Source organism: Microcebus murinus, chromosome 3 (genome assembly GCF_040939455.1).
Source record: "Microcebus murinus isolate Inina chromosome 3, M.murinus_Inina_mat1.0, whole genome shotgun sequence".
Lineage (NCBI taxonomy): Eukaryota > Metazoa > Chordata > Mammalia > Primates > Cheirogaleidae > Microcebus > Microcebus murinus.
The window spans coordinates 110109861-110133513 of NC_134106.1; the positions used below are offsets into that span (position 1 = coordinate 110109861).

Consider the following 23653-nt stretch of genomic DNA (forward strand, 5'->3'; position numbering starts at 1 on the left):
CTCCAAAAAGTTCAATATACTAGACTGTTATAAAGTCTATAATGTGTTGCTTCAGCCACTATATTTCAAAGTAAAGTTTTTAACTAAGCCAATTAAATGAGTGTGCTTAAAAAATTATTCCTGTGGCTAAAAGGAGTTTGCTTATTAGTGCATGCAACTTTTAATGGCTGCCCTTATCCATTTGCTTTTTTTACACCATTAACAGTATAATGGCAATATTCTTTGAAACCTCTCACCTTTTATGTAAATCAAGTCAGAAAACAATTAACATTTTCTGTGCAGGGAAAACTTACAAAACGAAATATATCTTCCCTTGTGTATTACCCTAATTTGTTGTTAATGAGCATTCATAAATTATCTCTAATTAGCACAAAGTCTCTTTAAATACACTTCTCAATTTGTAATTTCTACTCCCTTCTCAGTAAATCATTTTCTAAATATATACAAACACACATATGTTAATTGCCACTGCTAGAACGAGAGCCAAATTTTTACTGGAATAAGTTGGGGGATGTTACCATTGATTATTTACTGAAAAGTTAACTGAAAAGTTAACACTGTCAATGACTGCACTATCAATATTAACAGGGGCAGACTAGTAACATGAAAAAATAATCAGCAAAACAAAACCATGTGTTAAAAATAATTGTAGTTTGAGTTTAAAGAAAAAATATTAATATAAATCTGTCTGCTTTTTTAATGTCCAAATTAAAGTATCAGTTACATTAATTTATTCTGATAAATGTATAGATATGACTTTCAAACAATAATTAGAGGATAATTTTATAACCTGAGGTCACTATTAAAAAAATGTGCTTGATGTCAAAGAGCACTGTCTTTAGACAAACTGTGGAGACTACTCCTGCCTACCAGTTTTTATGAATTATCTTAGATTGAGCAGGATGACCCTTTCAAAAACACAAATCCTTAAAATGTATTCTGCTAAGGGACACAACGTTCCTCATCTCGCACACTAGAAACAACCCACCTGTAAGAGTCGCTTCAACAACAGATTTCCTGTGGCAGATGCTAAAGTGCACATCAGCTTGAGGGAAAGCACCATAAAAATGGAATTGTATGTATTTCCATATTTGAAAATATTGAATACTATTTAATGAAAGGGACTTATCCTTTATAAATAAAATTCTGTCAGCAAAAACACGAAGCTAAACTAATACACACGTATTAAGTTTCCTTAGAAAGTTCCTGCCTAGAGCCTTTGGCGTCAGATGCCTGGGAGTGAATTCCGACTCCATCACTTTATTGTATGTGATTTTGGACAAGTTATATAACGTTTTTGTGGCTCTGTTTCTTAATCTGCAACGTGGGAATGATAGGAGTACAAATTTCATGTGGTTACTATAAAGATAAAATGAGATAATCCAAATGGAATGTACAGAACTCTGCTTCCCATAGAGTACCCACTTGAATGTTCAGTTGCTGCAATTATGACTGCACTGCTATTACTCCTCCTACTAACTACTAGTTGTTTCTAGCAACTGTTTATTGCTACACAATTGAGGAATTCATTTTCTTGTTGGGACTAAAAAGTTTAGGTTTTTTTTTTGTTTGTTTGTTTGTTTTTTTAAAAGACAGCCATGGAAGCTGTGAAAGGTTGATTTTTAAATACTCCAGCCAGAAATCCAAATGCAAAAGAAATCCTTAACCAATATATTATGTATATCAAAGGATAAGGATTAAGAAAACCAGTCTTTTGAAGATCAAGGTGAGTAGGCTCACTGCAAAAAAACAAAGAAAACTAAATCACATTCAGTTCTAGATGACTAGAATAATAAAATGTGAAGTCTAGCCTTTACTTTCAAAACACAAACCTAAAGTTTATGAACCTTCAAATCTGATGTGTTCTGTTCACATACCTCCAAACCCTTATGTACCTTATTTCTACAAACTCTACTATTCCTCTACTGATAACACTGAAGAATGATCATAAACCACAATAACTACTGGATACCCAGACAGATTCCCTTCTGGGTCTGTCAGGTGGAATAATAAGGTGAGAGTGCAAGTACAGTATCTAATACACACCTCTGATAAGGGCTGCAGAATTCAGGGTTGTGTTGTTAGTCTCTTGCCTAGACATTCCATTGTGCTTGAGGAAAACTCGCATAGGATACACAAAGAAGGAATGCTACTATGACTTACTTATGTCCCCAGGGAGACTTCTCAGCTGGAGGAATATGCCGGGGAAGGGCTTAAAGCATGTGGAGAGCTGAACAGAATTCCCCCCCCCCCACACACACACATATGCTGCAGCTTTATTTTATTTTATTTTATTTTTTTTGAGACAGAGTCTTGCTTTGTTGCCCAGGCTAGAGTGAGTGCCGTGGCGTCAGCCTAGCTCACAGCAACCTCAGACTCCTGGGCTCAAGCAATCCTCCCGCCTCAGCCTCCCAGGTAGCTGGGACTACAGGCATGCGCCACCATGCCCGGCTAATTTTTTCTATATATATTAATTGGCCAATTAGTTTCTTTCTATTTATAGTAGAGACGGGGTCTCACTTTCGCTCAGGCTGGTTTTGAACTCCTAATCTTCAGCAATTCGCCTCCCTCGGCCTCCCAGAGTGCTAGGATTACAGGCGTGAGCCACCGCGCCTGGCCTGCAGCAGCTTTAGAAAGTTGTCTAACAATTCTTTCTTTATAACATATTAACAGATGTTATAGTCTGGTCTTTGCACATCTCCACAACAGAACATAGAGAAGCACCACTCAAAGTATGCAAACAATGTTTACTGAAGTGAATTTCATATTTCAACATAAAAAAGTATTCTCCGAGTCTTGCTGACTACCATTCTACGTTGAAAATAATTGCCTTGGTGCTGCCTGAATCTCAAAGTAGATATTGCTGTATGTCCCCATGTGACCACTACCCAAAATAAGATAAAAGCATTTCTTTCCAGAAAGTGCCCCACTGACCCTTTTCTGTAGCAACCTTCCTCCCTAACCTAAGCAAACACTTTCTTCTATCACTATAGAATGGTTTTGCCTATTCATAGGCTTCTTATGAATATTTTTCTATTTTGTGTCAAGCTTTTGTTTCAAAGGTATTAAAGATTCACCAATACTCCTATATACATTAATATTCATTTATTTTTTGTTGTTGAGTAGTATTTTATTGTATGATTGTAACATTCTTCTAATCATGGGCATTATCACTGTACATATCTATAAAATGTTTCACTGGTTAAAAAGAACCGTTACATATATTATTATTTAAGCATTAAAACTTATACTATCATCATCCCATTATAGATTCAAAAATTGAGGTTAAGAGGTTAATTTATTTATTCATCCAACACACTGCTTAACATAGATGAGATTTTCTGATGTTAAGTTCAGTATTTTTATACTTACATCATTTATCTACTCCCTTTTTACCTATAGTGCTCTTCCCCATCCCACAATTATTTAATAAAAGCTTTTTAGTGATTAATTTATTGGGACTACAATAAGATTCCCTTAATAAATATGATATTGCATGAGTTAATTCATTCTACTGTATAAGAAAGATATTATAAGAATTATTTTAACTTTAGGTATGGCATTTTACTCCACCTTTTATTAATTTCCATTAGCTAACCTCAAGTCTCTTTTATCTTAGGGAATGGCACATTCTCTCTTAATTTTATTGACTGAGATGCTAATTTATATGCTAGTTTAGGTAACACATATTAGACTTTTCTTGAGGGTTTAAGTCACTCTCTGTCCTAAAAAATATGAGATGCCTAGAAAAGCCATACGAAGATCTTCACTGTGTCACTGAATGCATGAATGTCATGTCCCAGAGGCTGAAAGAAATTATCAGTTTACTATGTATTTCATGTTCTACAAGCTGTGACTTTCAAGAGAGATGGCTGAGAGTGGTATACAATGAGAATGTTCATAGCCACACAAATAAAAATATAAACATGTTCAAATACTATACCTTCATGTCCTTGTAAAGAAAGAGACATCCATCTCGTAAAACAAAATACCGGTCTTGAAACTTATTTCCAGACAGTATTTTAGACGGTTCTTCTTTGATTTTCAAGACTCCTTCTTTGATACTTTCCAGTGCACTCCTCTCTGTAAAGTAAAGCGCCACTTTTGTGAGTTGGGCACATTTTTACTTAATTTGGAATACAATATAAAACCCCAGTATTCTTTCAGTTTTAACTTGTTTTCTGCTACTGCTAAGAGTCTAAGGTGAACTTCTGGGAGCTCAGTGTGTCAGGGTGTTGCTCTTTACAGGGCAATTGGTGCTGTTCAGTTAGCCACAGGCTAGCGAACACATGAAATGTAGCTAGTCTGAAGTGGAAGATGATATAAACATAAAACACATATCACACTTTGAAATTCTGTATGAGGAAACAAAGGTAAAATATCACAATTTTAAAATCCTTATTACATGTTGAAATGATATAATTTTGGATGTGTGAGGGTAAAGAAAATATACAAGTAACCTCACCTGTTTCTGTATACTTATTTTTAAAATGTGGCTACCAGGTAATATAAAATTACATATGTGGTTACATTATATTTATTCTGAATAGCACTGGTATAAACAATGCAAATATACAGATAAAAAGGGACACATCTTCAGGAATTCTGACTCAGGAGTCCATAAATAAATGGGACCTGATCAAATTAAAAAGTTTCTGCACAGCCAAGGAAACTATCACAAGAGCAAACAGACAACCCACGGAATGGGAGAAAATATTTTCATGCTACTCATCGATAAAGGGCTGATAACTAGAATCTATATAGAATTCAGGAAAACCAGCAAGAAAAAAATCAAACAACCCCATTAAAATGTGGGCAAAGGACATGAACAGAAACTTTCCAAAAGAAGACAGAATAATGGCCAACAAACATGAAAAAAATGTTCAATATCTCTAATCATCAGGGAAATACAAATCAAAACCACAATGAGATATCACTTATCTCCAGTAGGAATGGTCTTTATCAAAAAGTCCCAAAACAATAAATGTTGGCGTGGATACGGAGAGACAGGAACACTCCTACACTGCTGGTGGGACTGCAAACTAGTACAACCTCTGTGGAAAGTAATATGGATGGAGAGACCTCAGAGTGCTAGGATTGCAGGCATGCGCCACTGGACCCAGTGAGACAGCATTTTTAAAATCACACTGTCATATTAATAGGTTCTGTTTAGGTACTATGTAACTCTTAAACAATTACTGAAAAACATATTGCTAAAATTTATCTTCGGTACAATGTCTTAATATTAAATCCCATGGAGAAATATTTTAAAGGATATTTTATAGTTAAATGAGAAGCATCGTAAGCAATTTGGAAAGTATTGGATGGATGTGGTGATTCAGATAATTTAGAAGAGGAATGTGGAGAAAGGCATTTGTAATGCCTTGTTGGTTTAGAAATAGGGAAAGTATTTTTAAAAGCATTAAACAAGTTTTAATCAAGTTGGAATTCACAGATTTTGTATACAGCTTAAGTTAGACAAACTCCATCCCTTCTGATAAGTTCCTTTTTCATTTAAATTCCTGTTCAAATTAATAAAACTTTCAAATTTCACCAATAATAAACAAACATTATGTCCAGTAAACCACTCATAGGTCAAAGAGAAAACAGTCTTAGGGAAAAATATTGTTTAAAAAATTAATTTTAATAATCATTGCATGTATTTTAGTATATCGGTTATCTGGGAGCACACATTATTAAGGAAAGGAATGAGAGGAATGTGTGTTAAGGATGATGGAAGAACAAAAAGAACTTTGAACTATGAAGCTGTATCATAAATATTAAGATTTCAAAGACTTTCTAAAAGCTCTCACAACTAAATTTCTATCTGCTCTCAAAATGTTAAAATTAGCAGAAAGATACTAATTAAAGGCCAAAATAAAGCTACATGCCTTGGGGATTACTGTGTGTGACTCTGTATGTAACAAAATCAAATAAATAATAAACAAATAAATAAATAATTTGAATGGCTTCCAGTAATTCATTCTTCCAAACTGGCCAGGTGCTGATTCATCCCCCAACTTTGGAGTACGTGACTCATATTTTTCACTCTCTTGACCTCATCCTGGGCGGACGGCTCCCTTGCTCCAAAGGAATACTGTTCGGGACAAAGTTCATGCCAGCTGTATCCACCACACCTGCTGTCCGGACCGTGTCGGATGTGGGTTCAACTCTAGTTCGTCAATATGAAATTTCCATGTTCTCCATGTCCCTTTTGAGCAGAGTTCAAATTCCTGGTATTCACATGTCTGTGGTAGGATTCTTGTTTAATAATCATTGAGGTTTGGTCAGAACTCCTGTCTCTGTTCTATGCTTTGGGCTACTCTATTCTCCAGAATTTTGCAATCTTCTGATTCTTTCTAAACACACTGATTTTTCTAGATGCCAAATTTTACTGACTTCAGAGCACTAATATTTCTAATGCCAGACAAGCAATCTTTCTTGCCATACCTTTGCTATACAGTCATTCTACATCCATTGGCTCTGTCTGATTTAATCATAAAGACTGACTTTATACATAATATAATACATAATAGAAATCCTGGCCATGATGTTATATGTTATTAAGTATAAAAACTTCTTTGTAATAAGAATTTAAAAAAAAAGAAATCAAGAAAGGACATAATATATGTATCCGCTTTTAATTGAAGAAGAAACCAGTTATTAAACATAATTAATGAAGTCATTAAATAAAAACCTTGGGAAACCATCTAATTTTTTTTTACATGTAATAGATCTGAAGATTTAATCCACTCCCCAAAGCACCAAGTTTCCCCAGAGATAGATCCTAGGATGCATTTTAATAGATAATATTTCATTTACTACCTTTTTGTCTTTCATTTCAATCAAATTCCAGCACACTGTTACCTCTACTCAATCATAAAATCCTCCCCCATTCTTGGTGATTGCTAAGATGAGGAAGGTTAGGTTGGAGTTTATTAAAGAGTCTTTAGAATTAACACCATGGTTAAGAAAACAAACTGCTATTCCTATTTATATTGAGCTGTCAAGTTGTTATTAATTTAGAAAAGCTCTTAGAATTGCATGTGTGAAACAGAACAGAATGGCAGAATGGCAAACTTATTCAAACAGAATAGGAACATTGTGTAACCAGGAAAACAAACTGATACCTGAACTTTTCCCCTCAAGAAAGTTTTTCTAAGCCATTTGAAAACCTCAAGTTCTTATACAAAAATGGTAACTCCTAAATAGTGGCCTCTAATCCCAATAAAAGAAAATTGACATGTGGAAGAGATTGGAGGTGAGGGGAATTGGAGAAAGAGAGAAACATCATCTAGGAATGATATTTCTAAAATATATATTTCTAAAATATATACTCTCCCTCCATTTATAGTCAGCTAGCATTTGGGTCACTGTTCTTTTGGCATTTCTCTTGGGGATTCAATCCTACTGCATTCCCATTGCCATCATACTACCCCCTGCCTTTTCTACCTAATACCTGGATTACAGAATTCTGTAACTCTATGTCTTGCCTTTCTATTAATTCCAACATACAATTCAAGATTCTTGTTATAAAAATGCTGTTTTCACATTTTAAAAAGCCTTGTCCAAAGCTCTACCTTTTTACTAATTAAAGCCTTACTCCCATAATATTAAAAGCCTGAACTCCTCCTCCTTGATTTTTAAAATGTGAAATTAAGTAGATCCCTCTCATCTATCTTTATAAATTAGTAAATTAATGTTTAATGTTTAAAATTCAATAGACTATAATAGACTGTTTGGAAAAGCAATTTTTATCTCTATGATATGACTCAGTTGATTCCTTGAATGAACTGGAGAGAATTTCCAGTCGCCTTGACACAAATTCTATACCCACTTCTGGACTCAACTCATCCATGAAGATTTTTCGAACTACTCAAGTCCATATTTTTCATTCATGCTTCTAAACTCTGAGATATAATGTTGCTCTTGAATGCATGAAAAGTTATGTTTGCTTTATAATTTCACTGTTTAACACATAATCATTTCATATTTGCTGTTTACAGCAATGTGTGCTTTGGTCTTCCCTCTCCAACACCTGTAAGAGCTGACACAGCACAATGACTGAGCACACTACAGAGCTAGACTGCCTGGGCTTGAGTGATAACCACATTCTCTACCAGATCTCAGGCAGTCGTCTCTAAACCTCAGTTTACTCATTTGCAAGACAGGAATACACACAGTACACAGTAGACTTGGTATATAGAGTGCTTAGAAGACTACCTGGCACAAGGCTAGCAGAATGTAAGTTCTTATTTAATTAATGGAGGGCACACATCACTTTCTCTGTACTGCAGAGTCTGTAGTAAACAATACAGAAAGAAGTACTTTCCAAAAGTCTGATGATTTATACACTGAGTTTTTTAGAGTCTAAAACACTAATTTTTGATTGATCCTTGATTTCAGCATGGTAAGGGGTTTAGGACAGAATGTAAGAGCTGGATTTGGAGAGCTCTTGACTGTAATGTCTGCTCCTCTACTTCCCAGCAGGTCACCTTGAAAGACTCATGTAATGTCTCCATGCCCCAGTTTCTCCATTTGTAGGAGGTCTAGTAGGTACTAGCAAACAACTACGAAGATTATTCGCACAAATAAATGAAATGGTGCATGTAAAGCATGTAGCCAGCAACTGGCACACAGCAAATGCACAGCAACTATGAACTACTGTTATTTCTTACATGTGATCTGGTTGACGTCAAGGGAATACACGGCAAATGAATCTATTTTTTTCATAGTCTATATATTTGTCTCTTCTTCTCTTGCTGGCATAGACTATTTCCTCAGTCTTGCACATTATCTAAAAAAATTCCTTGTTCCAAGTTCTACTCTTCCTCATCTAAGTGCTGAAGGACACAAATGGGCAGCTCCCATGACAGACACGCCCTTGAAAAATATGCTAAGACCAAGTCATTCGGCAATATTTGAAAGCTAATATCTAAGAAGTTCTTCCAAATTCAAAATTATGCATATACTGTTCTGTTCAGAGGTGAATGTATACATGTATTTATTATAATCTGGTGGAGACAGAATTACTGATATATTTCACTTATTAAATGGTATTCACTCAAAATGCATTTTAGTAAAATTTTCTTCTACCGTTGAATAGAGAACAAACTGGACATAGCTGTTTGAAAGTTAACTATTTCTTTCCTTCTTTTTTTTTCTTAGTAACAATTGAAGATTTATTTTGAGAACACAGTAAAAACTTTCTTCCTTAACTCTGTAGTAGATAATAACAATTAAGGCTAACAAATATAGAAACATTATGATACTCTAAGTGGTGTTTCTTAGGATAAGCCAAGTATGGTCCCCTCTCTCCCCACATAATCTATTTTCCTTTATTTTATTTGTACAGTTGGCTATCTGTATCTGTGGGTTCTGAAGCTGCTGATTTAACCAACTATGGATTGACAATATTCAGAAAAAAAAGTAAAAAATACAAATAAAAAACCGATGTAGTATAACAACTATTTACATAGCATTTACATTGTATTAGGTATCATAAATAATCTAGAGAGGATTTAAAGTTCAAAGCTAGAGAGCAGGTGTGTAAGTTATATACAAATATTATGCTACTTGATACACTTGATATAAAACAATGGAGCATCTGCAATTTTGGTATCTGCAGAGAGGTTGTGAGTCCTGGAACCAATCCCCTATGGGTACTGAAGGAAGAGTATACTGAAGAAGCATTGGTTAGTAGAGCAGTAGCCTATTGATATCATTCTACAATTAGATTATCTGCAAGTAGTTACTACTAGAACAGACTGACTAAAAAGCACCAGAGATTTTCTGCCATTTTATTGACAATGCTGCAAATTGCAAAAAGCAGAAAACTATGTTTCCATTATGTTTTTATTATTACATTGAATTATAATAAACTATTTCTAAAATATAATTTAGTAAAACGGGTGACATGTTTTTTATATGAAACTAAGATATAATTTTCAGCATACTCTTAAGACTGCAGCCTCCAACCCCGACACAGTCCGTGGCCTGTTAGGAACCGGCCACAAAGCAGGAGGTGAGCAGCCGGCCAGCGGGCAAAGCTTCATCTCCAACTTATAATCGTTCCCATCACTCACAACACGGCATAAGCTCCGCCTCCTGCCAGATCAGGGGTGGCATTAGATTCTCACAGGAGTGCAAACCCTGCTGTACTCTGCGCATGTGGGGCGTCTCGGTTGCGGCTCCTTATGAGACGCTAATGTCTGATGACCTGAGGTGGAGCTGAGCGGTGATGCCGGCGCTGGGGAGCGCTGCGTACACAGATTATCATCAGCAGGGAGGACTGACTGCGCGGTAAGTGCAACGTGCTTGAATCATCCCAAAACCATCTCCCATTCCCTGGTCTGGAGAAAAACTGTCTTCCATGAAAATGGTCCCTGGTGCCAAAAAGGTTGAGAACCACTGCTCTAAGGTATAGTTTACAGCAAACTCTTAATAGATACACTTCAGAGTTTTCAAAGTGTTTGTATATTTTCTTTTATGTGATTCACAAAGTAGGGAGTAGAGGTCATATTATCTCATTTATAAATGTGAACTGTGGCTCACAATGATGATGTCACAAGGTTAGAAAGCAACTATCTAGGATTAGAATTCAGATCTCTTAATATCTAACAGAATTTAGTCTTCTATCCTGGGACACTTCTAAGTAATGGTCATGATTATCATGATCACTACGGCTATCATCAACCACATAACAATACACGCCTGGTGCCTTTCTTGACCTCATGAATGACTGTATACTGTTAAACACCCTTTTTCTTAAACTTACTCCTCTGATGATTTCCATGACATTGACCTCCCCCTGGCGTTCTTGGACTGTTTCTTTACAGGGCCTCTTTTGCTACATCCATTCCTTATTGTTGGTGTTGTGTTCAGCTCTTTGATATTCATGCTCAAGCACTAAAGTTACATGATCTTGTAATCTGCCAAGGCTAAAACCACTTTCCAAACAATGAGCTCCACAGCTATAAGTACTGTATTCCCTTCTAGACATATATCCTCGAACACATTCAGACACCTAAAACCTAACACATCCAAAACTGAATGCAGTGACGCTATCCCTATGTTTCTTCTACTAACCCGCAAACTCTTCTATTCTCCCTAACTTAGTATCTTAGGAGGCATCCAAACTAAGAAACTGGGAACTATTAGTACATACAGCTTTCACAGTCCAGAGCTAACGCTGTCTCTCTGGAAAGCATTCCCTAAGTGTCCAGACAAAAGTGAGCAGGCAACCCTCTGCAATTTAGTCAGCACTTGCTTAGTTACAAATATGTATGTGTTTTTTAAGTTTACTTAACATACTTTTAGTGAGTAACAAAATAACATATAGTTTTGTTAGAGAAGGGTAGCATGAACAAGAAAAACTAAACAAGGAATGATATTTCCTTGAATAAGAGACATTCAGTGTTAGAAGAATGTCTATAATCATCTAGTTAAATTGCTCTTCTGTGCTTGAAAGTTTTCCATAAACATCCTGGCCTGGGGTAGTCAATTATTTTATGTTGTGCTTTTAGTCATATTTAAATACCTTTCATATATTTAGAGTTTCTGTTTTCTGTGGGTAAAGACAATGTTTAAGAATCCCTTAAATTTGTCATAGTAGATTCCTGCATGAAACAGAGAGCTAATAAAAACTTCCCAATAGTTTTTCACTAAAGAATTATACTTTCAGAAAAACTCAAGACATTAATACTAATAGTAAATATCAAGGACTATCATCAAAAATCCTTCCACTTGAAGTGAGCTGGGTCTTACCTTGCATCCCATACATATCTTTGTCTTTAAGAAGACTTGACGGGGAGTAAAATATAAATTATTCTACTAGACTCAGCTAGACTAAGATTTATGGCCTTGTATTATTTTGGCTATTTTTAAAAAATGTTCTTTAGCCCCTTGATAGCCAATGGTCACCTTTCCAGGTCTGAATTGCTGGAAGCAGTTATATTTAAATTATTCTATTATAATGCAAATATAATTCCAAAGCATCTGTCATATACAACTACCTAAATTTAGAAACCCATAGGGATGTGCATTTGAGTTACATCCTTAAAGTATTTCTTCCTCACGTAGATCATTAAGACTTGATTCTTACGTATCATATTGGGGTAATTTTAAAAAGTCTTTAGTGTTTAAAATAAAACTTCAGCAACATAAAACTATTCTGTAGCTTTATAGAAGCTATAAATGTATAGTTTACTTGTGACAGAGATACTAAAACTTAAACCAATATAAAAGAAATAAGACTGTCTAATTATAGAAGCTACAGCAAATAGCTAAATAGCAATTTAAATGAAGTTTAATCTCCCTATCTCGATGTCTCAGTCATAATCCATGGAGTAGAAAAAAATTTTGAGGGCTATTATCTTTCTTTTCAAGTTAGTTAACTCCTCATTACAATAATGGCAATGGCACAAAATGTTTCTAAGAAATAAAATTCTTTTGAAAAACACAGAAATAATTTTTAAGCAGAGGCAACAGAAAACTCACTTCCTCCCATACACTTCTATAAAAGTAAAGTATGCTACTTCATTACCTTAAATGAATAAGCAGAAATTAAGTGCAGGGTGATTCTAAAATATATTCCTACTTATGAAATCTACATTTTAAATTTACATTTTAACTCTCAGATAGAAAGTTGAGGAAATTAAAACCCCTAAATTACAGCAAATACTTACATGATAAAATTCTTGCTTTAGTAAGAAAATGGTAAAAACATGTCAAGCAAAAGTATATGTTTATAATTTGCTCCATAAATCAGAAGAACTCACAAAATTATGAAATGCAGGTCATACGTATATTATATATACACATACATTTGTGTGCAGATATAGATATAGGGATAGGGACAGAGATAGTGAGTAAATTTGCAGCAGCCAGGTATAAATATGGGAGGCAGGCTGTAAAGGTAGACAACTTTATGTTTTAATACAATGTTAACACATCAGCTATTTATTACTAAGAGAAAACGTAGTTGCCACCAACTGCTCTTATTTTCAAACTCTGATTTCTATTTTGCTCTACATTGGAATAAGACATTCTTAAGAAAGAAAAAATAAACCTTTAACATTGTTCCATTTTGCTTTGTAGAGCAGGTGAATGTTTCTGAAATGGTTTCAGTTTTTCTGTTAACAAATTGACAGAGAAATTACATTTGATTTACTTTCCTTATTTTCCTTTTAGATTCCAATTTTGAGGTGTAGTAGATGTGATAAATGGAGCAATAATTCTGGAATAGGTAGTCACTGTGATTGATTTAGGAGATATTTGCCAAGACAGGGACAAAGTGGATTGAATGTCTAACCTATCCAAAATATATCACAAAATATACCCTATAAGACATAGTAATAAGCTCCAGGTTGCTATAAGACGCAACTACTGGAAAAAATCATGACTTAAAAAACTGACTAATAAAAACAGACCATAGACTCCTTAAAAGAACAATCGTAAATTCAAACAAACAGAGAACCAACCATAATGAAATACATTATTTTGCTTTACAATCTGAATATAAATCATAAAAATTTTGTGGGCTACAAGAGCATTTATTTCATAGTTTTTGATCAGAAATATGTAACTAGGCCGGGCGCGGTGGCTCACGCCTGTAATCCTAGCTCTCTGGGAGGCCGAGGCGGGCGGATTGCTCGAGGTCAGGAGTTCAAAACCAGCCTGAGCAAGAGCGAGACCCCGTCTCTACTATAAATAGAAAGAAACTAATTGGCCAACTAATATATATAGAAAAAATTAGCCGGGCATGGTGGCGCATGCCTGTAGTCCCAGCTACTCGGGAGGCTGAGGCAGTAGGATTGCTTGAGCCCAGGAGATTGAGGTTGCTGTGAGCTAGGCTGACGCCACGGCACTCACTCTAGCCTGGGCAACAAAGTGAGACTCTGTCTCAAAAAAAAAAAAGAAAAAAAAAAAAAAAACAGAAATATGTAACTACAATATGAAATGATCCAATTAATGTATGTGCTGATGATTTTCTCCTAACACTTGTATTTTGTTTGTTTGTTAATTTCTTTTTCATGAGGCTTAGTTTCCTGATAGAAAGAACTACATATAGTACAATAACAACATACGTATCACTTGGTAAAATGAAGTAGGGATAGTTTAGGGCAGGGGTCCTCAAACTTTTTAAACAGGGGTCCAGTTCACTGTCCCTCAGACCATTGGGGAGTGTGCACTGTGGGCCCGGGATGGGACGAGTTGGCTGCTAAGCAGGACAGGCAGCGGTGGCAAAAATACCCCGAAGGCTGGATAAATGTGCTAGGCTGCCCGCATGTGGCCCGTGGGCCGTAGTTTGAGGACACCTGGTTTAGGGACACAGATGTGCTTTATGACTCTCATCCCTTTAGAGAAGTGAAGGAAGTAAGAGAGTAACAAAAAAGTTTGCTGATGTCTTACTCTATAGCAGGGGTTCTCAAACTTTTTAAACAGGGGGCCAGTTCACTGTCCCTCAGACCATTGGAAGGCCAGACTATAGTTTAAAAAAAACTATGAACAAATTCCTATGCACACTACACATATCTTATTTTGAAGTAAAAAACCAAATGGGCAAAAACACCCGCATTTGGCCCGCAGGCTGTAGTTTGAGGATGCCTGCTCTACAGAATGTTACATCCAAATCTCTGAAAATATCACTTCAAGTCTGTAGCTTTTTTTCCTTTGCTTATTCAAGCTTACTCCAGCTCTTACGCAAAATGCTTTTCTGGACTTCACAGAGGCTTGATGTTTTTACGAAAAAAGGACTCACTTATATTCTCATCGAAAGGATGCAATGAATGGACTGTGTGAAACATCATAACACCCAATTTTCCTACCAGTTTGTGGACAGAGCCAATGTATGGTTTTTCATTATACCTTTTCTTCTTGCCCTTACACAACGAAGATTTTACTCAGATATGACTATGATAAATCGGCTCAATCTGTACCTTGCCAGGGCTTTTCCCCCGCAAAGATCAACAGCATTTAATGGTGTACTTGTTTTGGATAACTCCCCACCTCCCCATATAAAACCTTCCTATATATTATGGCCTTGTAGGATCTCATTGTTCATTCAAATAACAGCAAAAGTATTAAGTCTAGATGTAGGTTGCAAACATTTTGCAATGTGGACAATTGCAGACATTTCAGAGGAATATTAGGAGAAAAAAAGAAAGCTCTCACCAGAAAGATAATAAAAGAATAATAGAATTAAAAAGCTAGAACAGATTTTTATAGATTATCCAAATCAGGGTTTTTCAACATCAGCACCACTGACATTTTGAGCCAGATATTCCTTCACTGTTCTGTGTATTTTAGTATGTGTAGCAGCACCCCTGTTCTGTACCCACTAAATACCAGAAGCTCCACCTCCCTACCCCACCACCAAGTTGTACAATCAGAAATGCCTCCAGATGTTGTCACATGTCCCTTAGAGGGCAAAATCATTCTTACGTGAGAACCACTAATCTATGACATCGATATATGCATATTCATACAACTAGAGAGAATTCGTATTGCAATCCTTAAGAAGACATGGAGAGGATGTGGTCAAAATCATACGTAGGAGTAGTGAAGAAATTTGAATAAGATAAAGGTCTCTGAAAGACTAAATTTCTACAAGAAGAAGAAAAATATACATTTTGTTTATTTAGATGCTCTGCAAAAACAGAATGACAGAAGTTTTTACACTGCCAGCCTTTTGTAAAAATATGTTCAGGCAATTATAAGATATAAAGAATAGTGTTATGAAATCATAAATTTATCAGATTAATTTTGGTCCAATTATGAGCTTATTGACCTATAACTATTAGCTAGAGAGCCAGCAATCAAGCCAAGCAGGTTTATAGCACTGAAGGGCTGTACCAACCTCTCTACGTTTTTTCCATTATTAGAATTATGAGTAAAACCAATCCATTCTCAAATCTAGTATATAGCAACTGTATAATCTGTGACAAGTTACTAAGCCTCTCTGAGCTTTTCTTTTCCTCATTTTTAAAATTCAAAGACAATATAACTTATAGGGAAGTTAAAAAATGAGCTTTGGTGAATATACAGTTTGTCTTATATGTAATTAATAGATAGTAATGGTTATTATTAATATTAATCATAAAATTAGTGGTACATTTTATCTTACAAAACTTGACTCCTTAGCTTTTAAGGTTAGTTTGTATATAGTCCTGGCTGAATTTTTTTTTTTTCTGATCTGCCCGTTGAATGAAAGTTTCAACAGTAGAATAAAATTTTCAAAATAAAAAATTTTCTGATATCTTATACAGGTTTAGAAATTATCTTACATGGTTCACTGGTATAGTTAACTTCTTATTTAACCATGTGTGTGCACTGGCTTCTTCCAGGTGGATGGGAAGTATCCTTGGAACTATTTTATTTTATATATATTTGTTTTCCAGTATCACCATGGAAAAAGTAAATTTACAGCAAGCACTCAATCTCAAGAGCCTGCATAATTTGTACTTCTTGAATGCCCAGAAAGCTTTCAAATATAATTCACAGAGAAGACTCATCATCAATCTAAAATTTAGGAAAACACACAAGCATAAGCATAGCAAACAACTCTTAAAAATATGGTAATGTGGTACTATTTAAAAAACTTTAATGTGGTACTATTAAATTAGCCAACTATCACCAATAGTGCTACACACTAGGAAAATTTCCTCCTATGCATATTTTCTTTCTTCTCTCCATTCTATGTCAGTAGATTTTGTATTTAGCTGCTCATTTTTCACATTTTCAAATACCACTCGTGCCATAATAGTTATCCTTTAACCACTTGAATTTCAATCGTAGTTGCAATGTAAAGTAATGGCACCTACCGCTGTAGTGTTTAATTGTGTCCATGGTTAAGAATTTCTTCACCACCAGATAAGCAGAGCCAGGTTCAGCTAATGAACTCCACCGAAGCACCTGCTCCAGCACATTTTCTGTGTAGTGAAGAGGTCGCTCTGTGGAAAATAAAACCCAAATCAAAGGGAAAAGAAGCGTATTAAAAATTTTTGTAATAATAAAATTTTAAAATCCTTTTGAAAAGATCTGTATGCAACAATATACATAATCATATTTTATACAACAATAGCATTAGGACTACATGCAAGATATACTAACATCTAGAACATCATTAAGCACATAAGAAAATTTACTATATATTTACTATATAAATGAATACATGCAGGAATACCTGTTTGCTATTCATCTATTAAAAAGAAATGTTTCCTTTATATAAAGTCTCACAATCCTACCCTTTGTACAATGTATGAGCATCTTACTGTATCTTCTTTTTAATTTAGATAACATTCTGATTTGCCTATGTGCAAATGCAATTAAATAATTGTAAAGGGACTAGCAAAGTTAATCTTGTCCATTACTAATAAGCATAAATTCTTTGTTTATCCTAATATGATCAGAATCTTATACTTTCGTATTAGTATCAGTACCAGTAAGCAACTTATAGCTGATATTCTCATAATCAAGACGAAATTATAAAATATAACTTCTATAGAGAACATATGAAAATAATTACAAAAGAGTACAGAGTAATCCAAATATAACTATTAGTGGAAATACCAATCAAAAACATTATGTGGCAATGTTATACATTAACTATTGACATAACAGGCCAACAAGCAAGAAGTTAAATGGCAGCCTTTCCTCAAAGAATACTCTCCCACATACATTTTGTCTTAAGCAACCACATTTTTAAAGGTAACACATATTCTTAGAATTAAAAAAAAAACAAAAGTTTTATAAATAGATTCAAAACTTCATAGAAAAGTTTTCTACTGATCAAAATATACCAAGTAGTTAATAAAATGTAATAACAGAAGCATATGCTGGGGAAAAAAGATATTTAAACCTTTTCACTAAAAATAGCATAACTGGAAGCCCTGACACACAGATGTCGATACTGCTGTCCTAGGACCGTAGCGATACACAAGTCAACTCACCTCTTTCATACCCTCCTTAAGGTAAAGCACACAGCACTGGAGTTTTTTTTGTTTTGGTTAAAGTAGTGATGCTACTGACAAGAAAGAGCATCTCAATAGCATCATACTCGTATATAAACCACGGTACTGTAATTGGTAACAAAATTAAAAGATCAAACATATCACATCCTCTCTAAAACTGATCTCCCCTGCAATGGCCACATCACTCCAGAAGTCATCAATAATCCAATGTCTACAAAAGAAGGAAAGAAGTCTTCCACTTCCAGCATAATCACCAGATTTTTGCTTCCTATCCAATAAAACTGAAATGCAGCCTGTGCTTATTGGAGCTAGCCTAGTCATACTAATGGCACACACAAAGAAAGAGCCACTAGGCTACACATCTTGAAATCAATAATCTACATCTTTTTTACAATTATATAGCCCCCTGCACATAGCACAGTACTGAGTATATAATAAATGTTAAATAAATATTTTAGGAATGAAATATCTTATTAATTTCTTTGGTGATCCATAAATTCACAGAAAATATTCACAGAGCAGCAGACAAAATATAACTCTTTCTAAAACCAGATAAAATCTGTTGTGCTATCTTAACATTGCTTTTCTTCAAATAATTTTCTAAGAGTGGGCAAAGATCATAATTGCTCATAATCTGTTAATGTTGTAATTCAATTGTTAATTAACCCACAAACTGGTTGTCTTAAAATTGAAATTATATGTACTTAAAACTAATTATAGAATAAGCATTCCCTTTACATTCAGTTTTAAATGATACTTGATTCTACTTCTTGCAAGCTCAGAGACACTACTGATCTCATTACTAGTTGCCATTTATAGAATAACACCTAAGCATCAGACATTAAATATACTGGCTACTTTAAATCAGTTATCACTTTTAATTCTTGTAATAATATTCTTCAATAGAAACTACAGTATTCATTTTTACATGTAAGGGAACTTAAGGATCACAGAAATTTAGCCACTTGCCTAAAGTTACATAGCTAGTTAAGGTGAGGAACAGAGATTTGAAGTCCAAATCTATTTGACTTTAAAGTAATGTAATGTGGATAAAATAGTGCCAACTTGCAAAGATTTTTTTGAGGACTGAACAAGGTAACATAAGCAAAGTGAAAACTAATGTCAGTTCAGACTTGCTCCTTCTCTGTTCCCCATCAATTTCCCATCATTAGTGAAAAGATGGTAAGGAAATAACATTAAGATAGTTTCAACATCCTATGTGTAAGGAAAGCGATGATACTAGAGTTGGCTTAGAAGTGAGAATAATATTCTTAAATAGAATCCAGTATCTGGATTGAAATAAAAACTCTCCATTTTACAAGACTAAATTGCTAATGAGACTGTGAAATGTCAGACATTTCTATTAAAGAGGGTCAGCATTACATACTATTACAATAGACATTATTACTACAGTGATAGCTCTAAAGTGTTCTTAGTCATACTGAAATCAAAACAGAAATAGAGGCATATATATGGGCATATAATTAATTTTGGTTGCAAAAACTTAGTCAAATATGCTATCATACTGGCATCATAGTATGAAATACTTCAGGGGAGTGAAAATCCTGCAGATCCAAGTTCCTAGATAAAGAATAGAGCTTAAAAAATGAGATGAAGAGGTAAATATTTAGACTGTCAAATGCTACAACTATAAAATGGCATTAATATTCACCTTAAGAAAGAAATAAGCAGCAGGAAAAACTGAGTCATCACACATTATTGGAACATAAATCCCTACAAATAAATTTTTATTTACAGTTACATTTACAACCATCTGTCAGGATAGATTATATGTTATGTAAGTTATCTGGCATTAGGGCATTACTAGAAATTAACTCTTTTGCATACTATGTATAGAATAAAAATTGCTAAAACTTCAGTGTAGTTATTTGAGAAGAATAGGTTATAGAGGTGAATCATTAGCTGTGTAAAACAAAATGTTATTGACTGCTTTAAATCTTGTTCACAGAACAACCCTGGCACCCCTTGTTAAATACAGAGCTATCCATTTTCCACCTGAAATAACAGCCATCATCCCTAAACTTCTGACAGCAATAATACAAGATTTTCAGAGACAATTGTCACTTCCCCAATAATTAAATTCTTAGTGCCAAACTTAGAGCTGGGCAAGCCTTTCTCTGTCCCATCCACATAAAAAGAAGGTAACAGGACTTTATGTGTCAATCAGAAGAGCTGGAAGAACTAATAATTTGTGATGTACTAACTACCACATGCAAGTTGATAATCAAGTCACTTCAGAGGTAAGCATCCTTTGATTTCTAAGATGAAGTTTCAAAACAATGTTTCCATAGGTAATGCAATCTCATTTGTAGCTGTACATAATTCCTTCCCATTCTCACTCATCTGTTGCTTCTCTCAGGAGGACCAGTGACCAAAGACACAGACCCCAATGCCATGACTCAGGGATATGTTTTAATTTACTCAACCCTTGAGGGGACAAGTGTGATAGGGAGAAAATGCCCACCCCAAAATCCACGGTTTCAGTATTTTTCTGTGACTTTTTTTAGAAAACAATAGAAATAGAAGCATACAGGAAACCATTAGCTTTCCAAGCACTAACCACAGTCTTGAGATCTTCTAGTGGTTCCTAATCTACAAGCAGGGATCACTTTCTATGTGCTGTTCACATCTGGACACATTTATCTGAGGGGCCATATCCAGGACACCGGAGGTGAGGGCTGCACCTCAGTTAAAAAGACTTTTGTGGGTTATGTTCCACATCAATGTATATGCTAGACGGAGTGAGAGATACAGTAATAAAAGTCTAAAGTACATAGCAAATGTCCTAAGAGAGTATGGTCTAGAACAGAACCAGGTAAATACACATTACTATTCTACAAGTCGTACACAGTATGTAGTATTACAGATCTTGAGGCAAATGATCACAAAGAGATCAGTGTGAATGATGCTCACCTGAATATGGTGAAGGAAGGGGCATTTGAATTAGACCTTGAAGGATGGACAATGAGGAAATAATGAAAGGGCTTTAAGTGGTGGAATACAATCAAATTTGTGATTTGCAAAGATAATAAAAGGCAATAATGTTGCCAATTAACTTTTATTCACAAATACGATAAGGCTGACACCTAGTCTACCATCCTCAAAATTAGACAAAAAAGAAAAATCAAAAGACTCAACCACCCGTGTAGCAGAGTCACACAAAATTATGCTTCACTTATTCAATAGATCTTAACTGTATGGCTACTATGTACTAGGTCCTGTACTAGACATTAGATATGGGGGGGGGGAAGCAGTCTCTCCTTTCTTCCAAGGAGCTTCCCTCAAGACAGAAAAACACAAATCCAGGTAACAGGTACTACAAAAAGAGATGAGACAAAGTGCAATGGAACTCTTAGTCTGGGTTTTAAAGGAGGCAACTGGGTGGGCCAGATGGAGGAGGAACAAAGGTATATTTGGGAAACACCAGCTTATATATGTCAGTTAAGCACAAAAAATGGAAGATATTATCTATTTAAAAAAAAAAAACATGTAAAATGAGAAAAGATGGCCAAGTAGATTGGTGCTGGGGAAATTCAACATTTAGGAGACAGAGAGAGAAAGAAGAAACTGTAAGAGAGAGAGAAAATAATCAGAGAACAAAGTAGATAATCCAGGCAGCACTGAAAATAGAGTGAAGAATATCAAAGAAAAAAGAAATGGTCATTAATAGTAAATGCTACAGAAAGGACAGGTAAATTTAACCCTGAAGTGAATCTGTCAGCCTTGACAGTGGCTTTCACAGGAGTCATTTCCCAGAGCATCTCTGTGCATGGGGAGGACTGAACTCAACTCCAGGGAGATTCTGTGAACCAAAACCGAAGCACCATAGTCATTAGATCTTGGCAATATATATTGAAAATAACATTTTGACCCATTTTGAAAAGTTGTGCAGGATAATTAGAAATAAAGAAATAAAAAAAATCAAACATCAGACAGAATAATGAAAGACAAAGTACTTGACCATCTCATTTCATTTCAACACTGACTGCAACACTCCTAATAACATGCTATGGGGTATTTCAACATTGAATTTTAATTTTGATCTTGAGCTTGTGGGTGGCGAGATTTACCTTTTGGCAGTTTGGCAGCTATACTTGAAAAGGTCCCAAGACCTTAGTAGGTATCAGCTAGACAGATGGTCAAGGTACAAAGACATTCTGTATCTTAATTTTTTTTTTTCCTAAAAGTCTTTCAAACTAAATGGTGTCATTAGAATATTCAGCTTAATCAGCACTTGACTACTGGACTAGTCAAGGTGTTTTAAAAGCACACTTTATCTTTCAGTGTCTTTGGGATGAAAGGCAACAAAATATTTGATCCACTAAAGAGAAAAGAAAAGAAAAAAGCCAAAAAAGAAGTTTCTTCTAGGCTTAAAATTATTTTTCAGATTAATAAATAATTTTTTAAATCAACATTCTTTTTTCTTGTTAAATAAGTGGCATACAGGAAGGAGATGAATGGTGGTGGTTACAAATCAAGTTACTTGTCCTTACAAACAAAGGCCTTATTTCCTGAGGTAGCAACATAGATACCTAATGCTTTGAACTATATTTTTATAGTCAACAAAATAATCTAATTATTGTGATGAGTATAAGCATAGAAAGGCAACTTCAAGTGATGATAATATTTATCAATACATACACTAAGGCTGGGTGCGGTAGCTCAAGCCTGTAATCCTAGCACTCTGGGAGGCCGAGGCGGGCGGATTGCTCGAGGTCAGGAGTTCGAAACCAGCCTGAGCAAGAGCAAGACCCCATCTCTACTATAAATAGAAAGAAATTAATTGGCCAACTAATATATATATATATATATATATAAAATTAGCTGGGCATGGTGGCGCATGCCTGTAGTCCCAGCTACTCGGGAGGCTGAGGCAGGAGGATTGCTTGAGCCCAGGAGTTTGAGGTTGCTGTGAGCTAGGCTGACGCCACGGCACTCACTCTAGCCTGTGCAACAAAGTGAGACTCTGTCTCAAAAAAAAAAAAAAAAAATACATACACTAAGGTAGAAGGGAATTCATAAAGAGATGTTAATATTTAGGAAAACATAAAATGTTAGTAATAACTTGTCACAAAAAGAGTATTTCTTTATATAATAAAGGATTTAAGAGTCTCTACCATGGAAATCACTTACCTAGTTCTTCATTTTCAATGACTTCAAATGTGGCCCAAAAGTCACCTTTTGTAGGAATGATATTTTTTATTGCTAATACATCATTAGTTAATTCTTCTGCTTCCATCACAGGAGATATCTGTTAAAGAAGCAATATTTCTTCAAAAGATAAGCAGACTTATACTATAGGGCAATAATACTCCCCAACCACCATCTAATGCTATCCCAAGTTTCTTACAAATATGGTTAAAACTAGCTTCTCTAAGTACTTAGAGAAAACAGCATGTTCAGATCTTTTCCATAACATGCAATACATTTACAATATAGACATAATCAGGAGAAATTCTTTTCCCTCACTTAGTGAGCAGTTAAGGCCACTCAGAAGGGAAGAACGTACCCAGTCACACACAGAAAGACCTTCACACGACAGTCTTCCAAGTGTAAAACTTTTCACTCATCAGTTCTATAATCAAAAGTGCAGTGTCCTGGTTGATTCAGCCGAGGCCCGAAATTATACACTGCTGTCTGTCATGCCAAACGGCCCTGGG

At 35.1% G+C, this 23653-nt stretch overlaps 1 protein-coding gene across 3 annotated transcripts in view; it reads right to left on the reverse strand.

The window, feature by feature from the left end:
* ARAP2 (ArfGAP with RhoGAP domain, ankyrin repeat and PH domain 2) overlaps window positions 1-23653 on the reverse strand; it is a 177640-nt gene that overhangs the window by 21787 nt on the left and 132200 nt on the right. For all 3 annotated transcript variants that reach the window (XM_012770990.3, XM_012770987.3, XM_012770988.3), the window contains 3 exons: window positions 23127-23244; window positions 16824-16952; window positions 3944-4083 (listed from right to left, as the gene is read on the reverse strand). In XM_012770990.3, the coding sequence (XP_012626444.2) occupies window positions 3944-4083; window positions 16824-16952; window positions 23127-23244 (387 nt within the window). The remainder of the gene's footprint in view (window positions 1-3943; window positions 4084-16823; window positions 16953-23126; window positions 23245-23653) is intronic.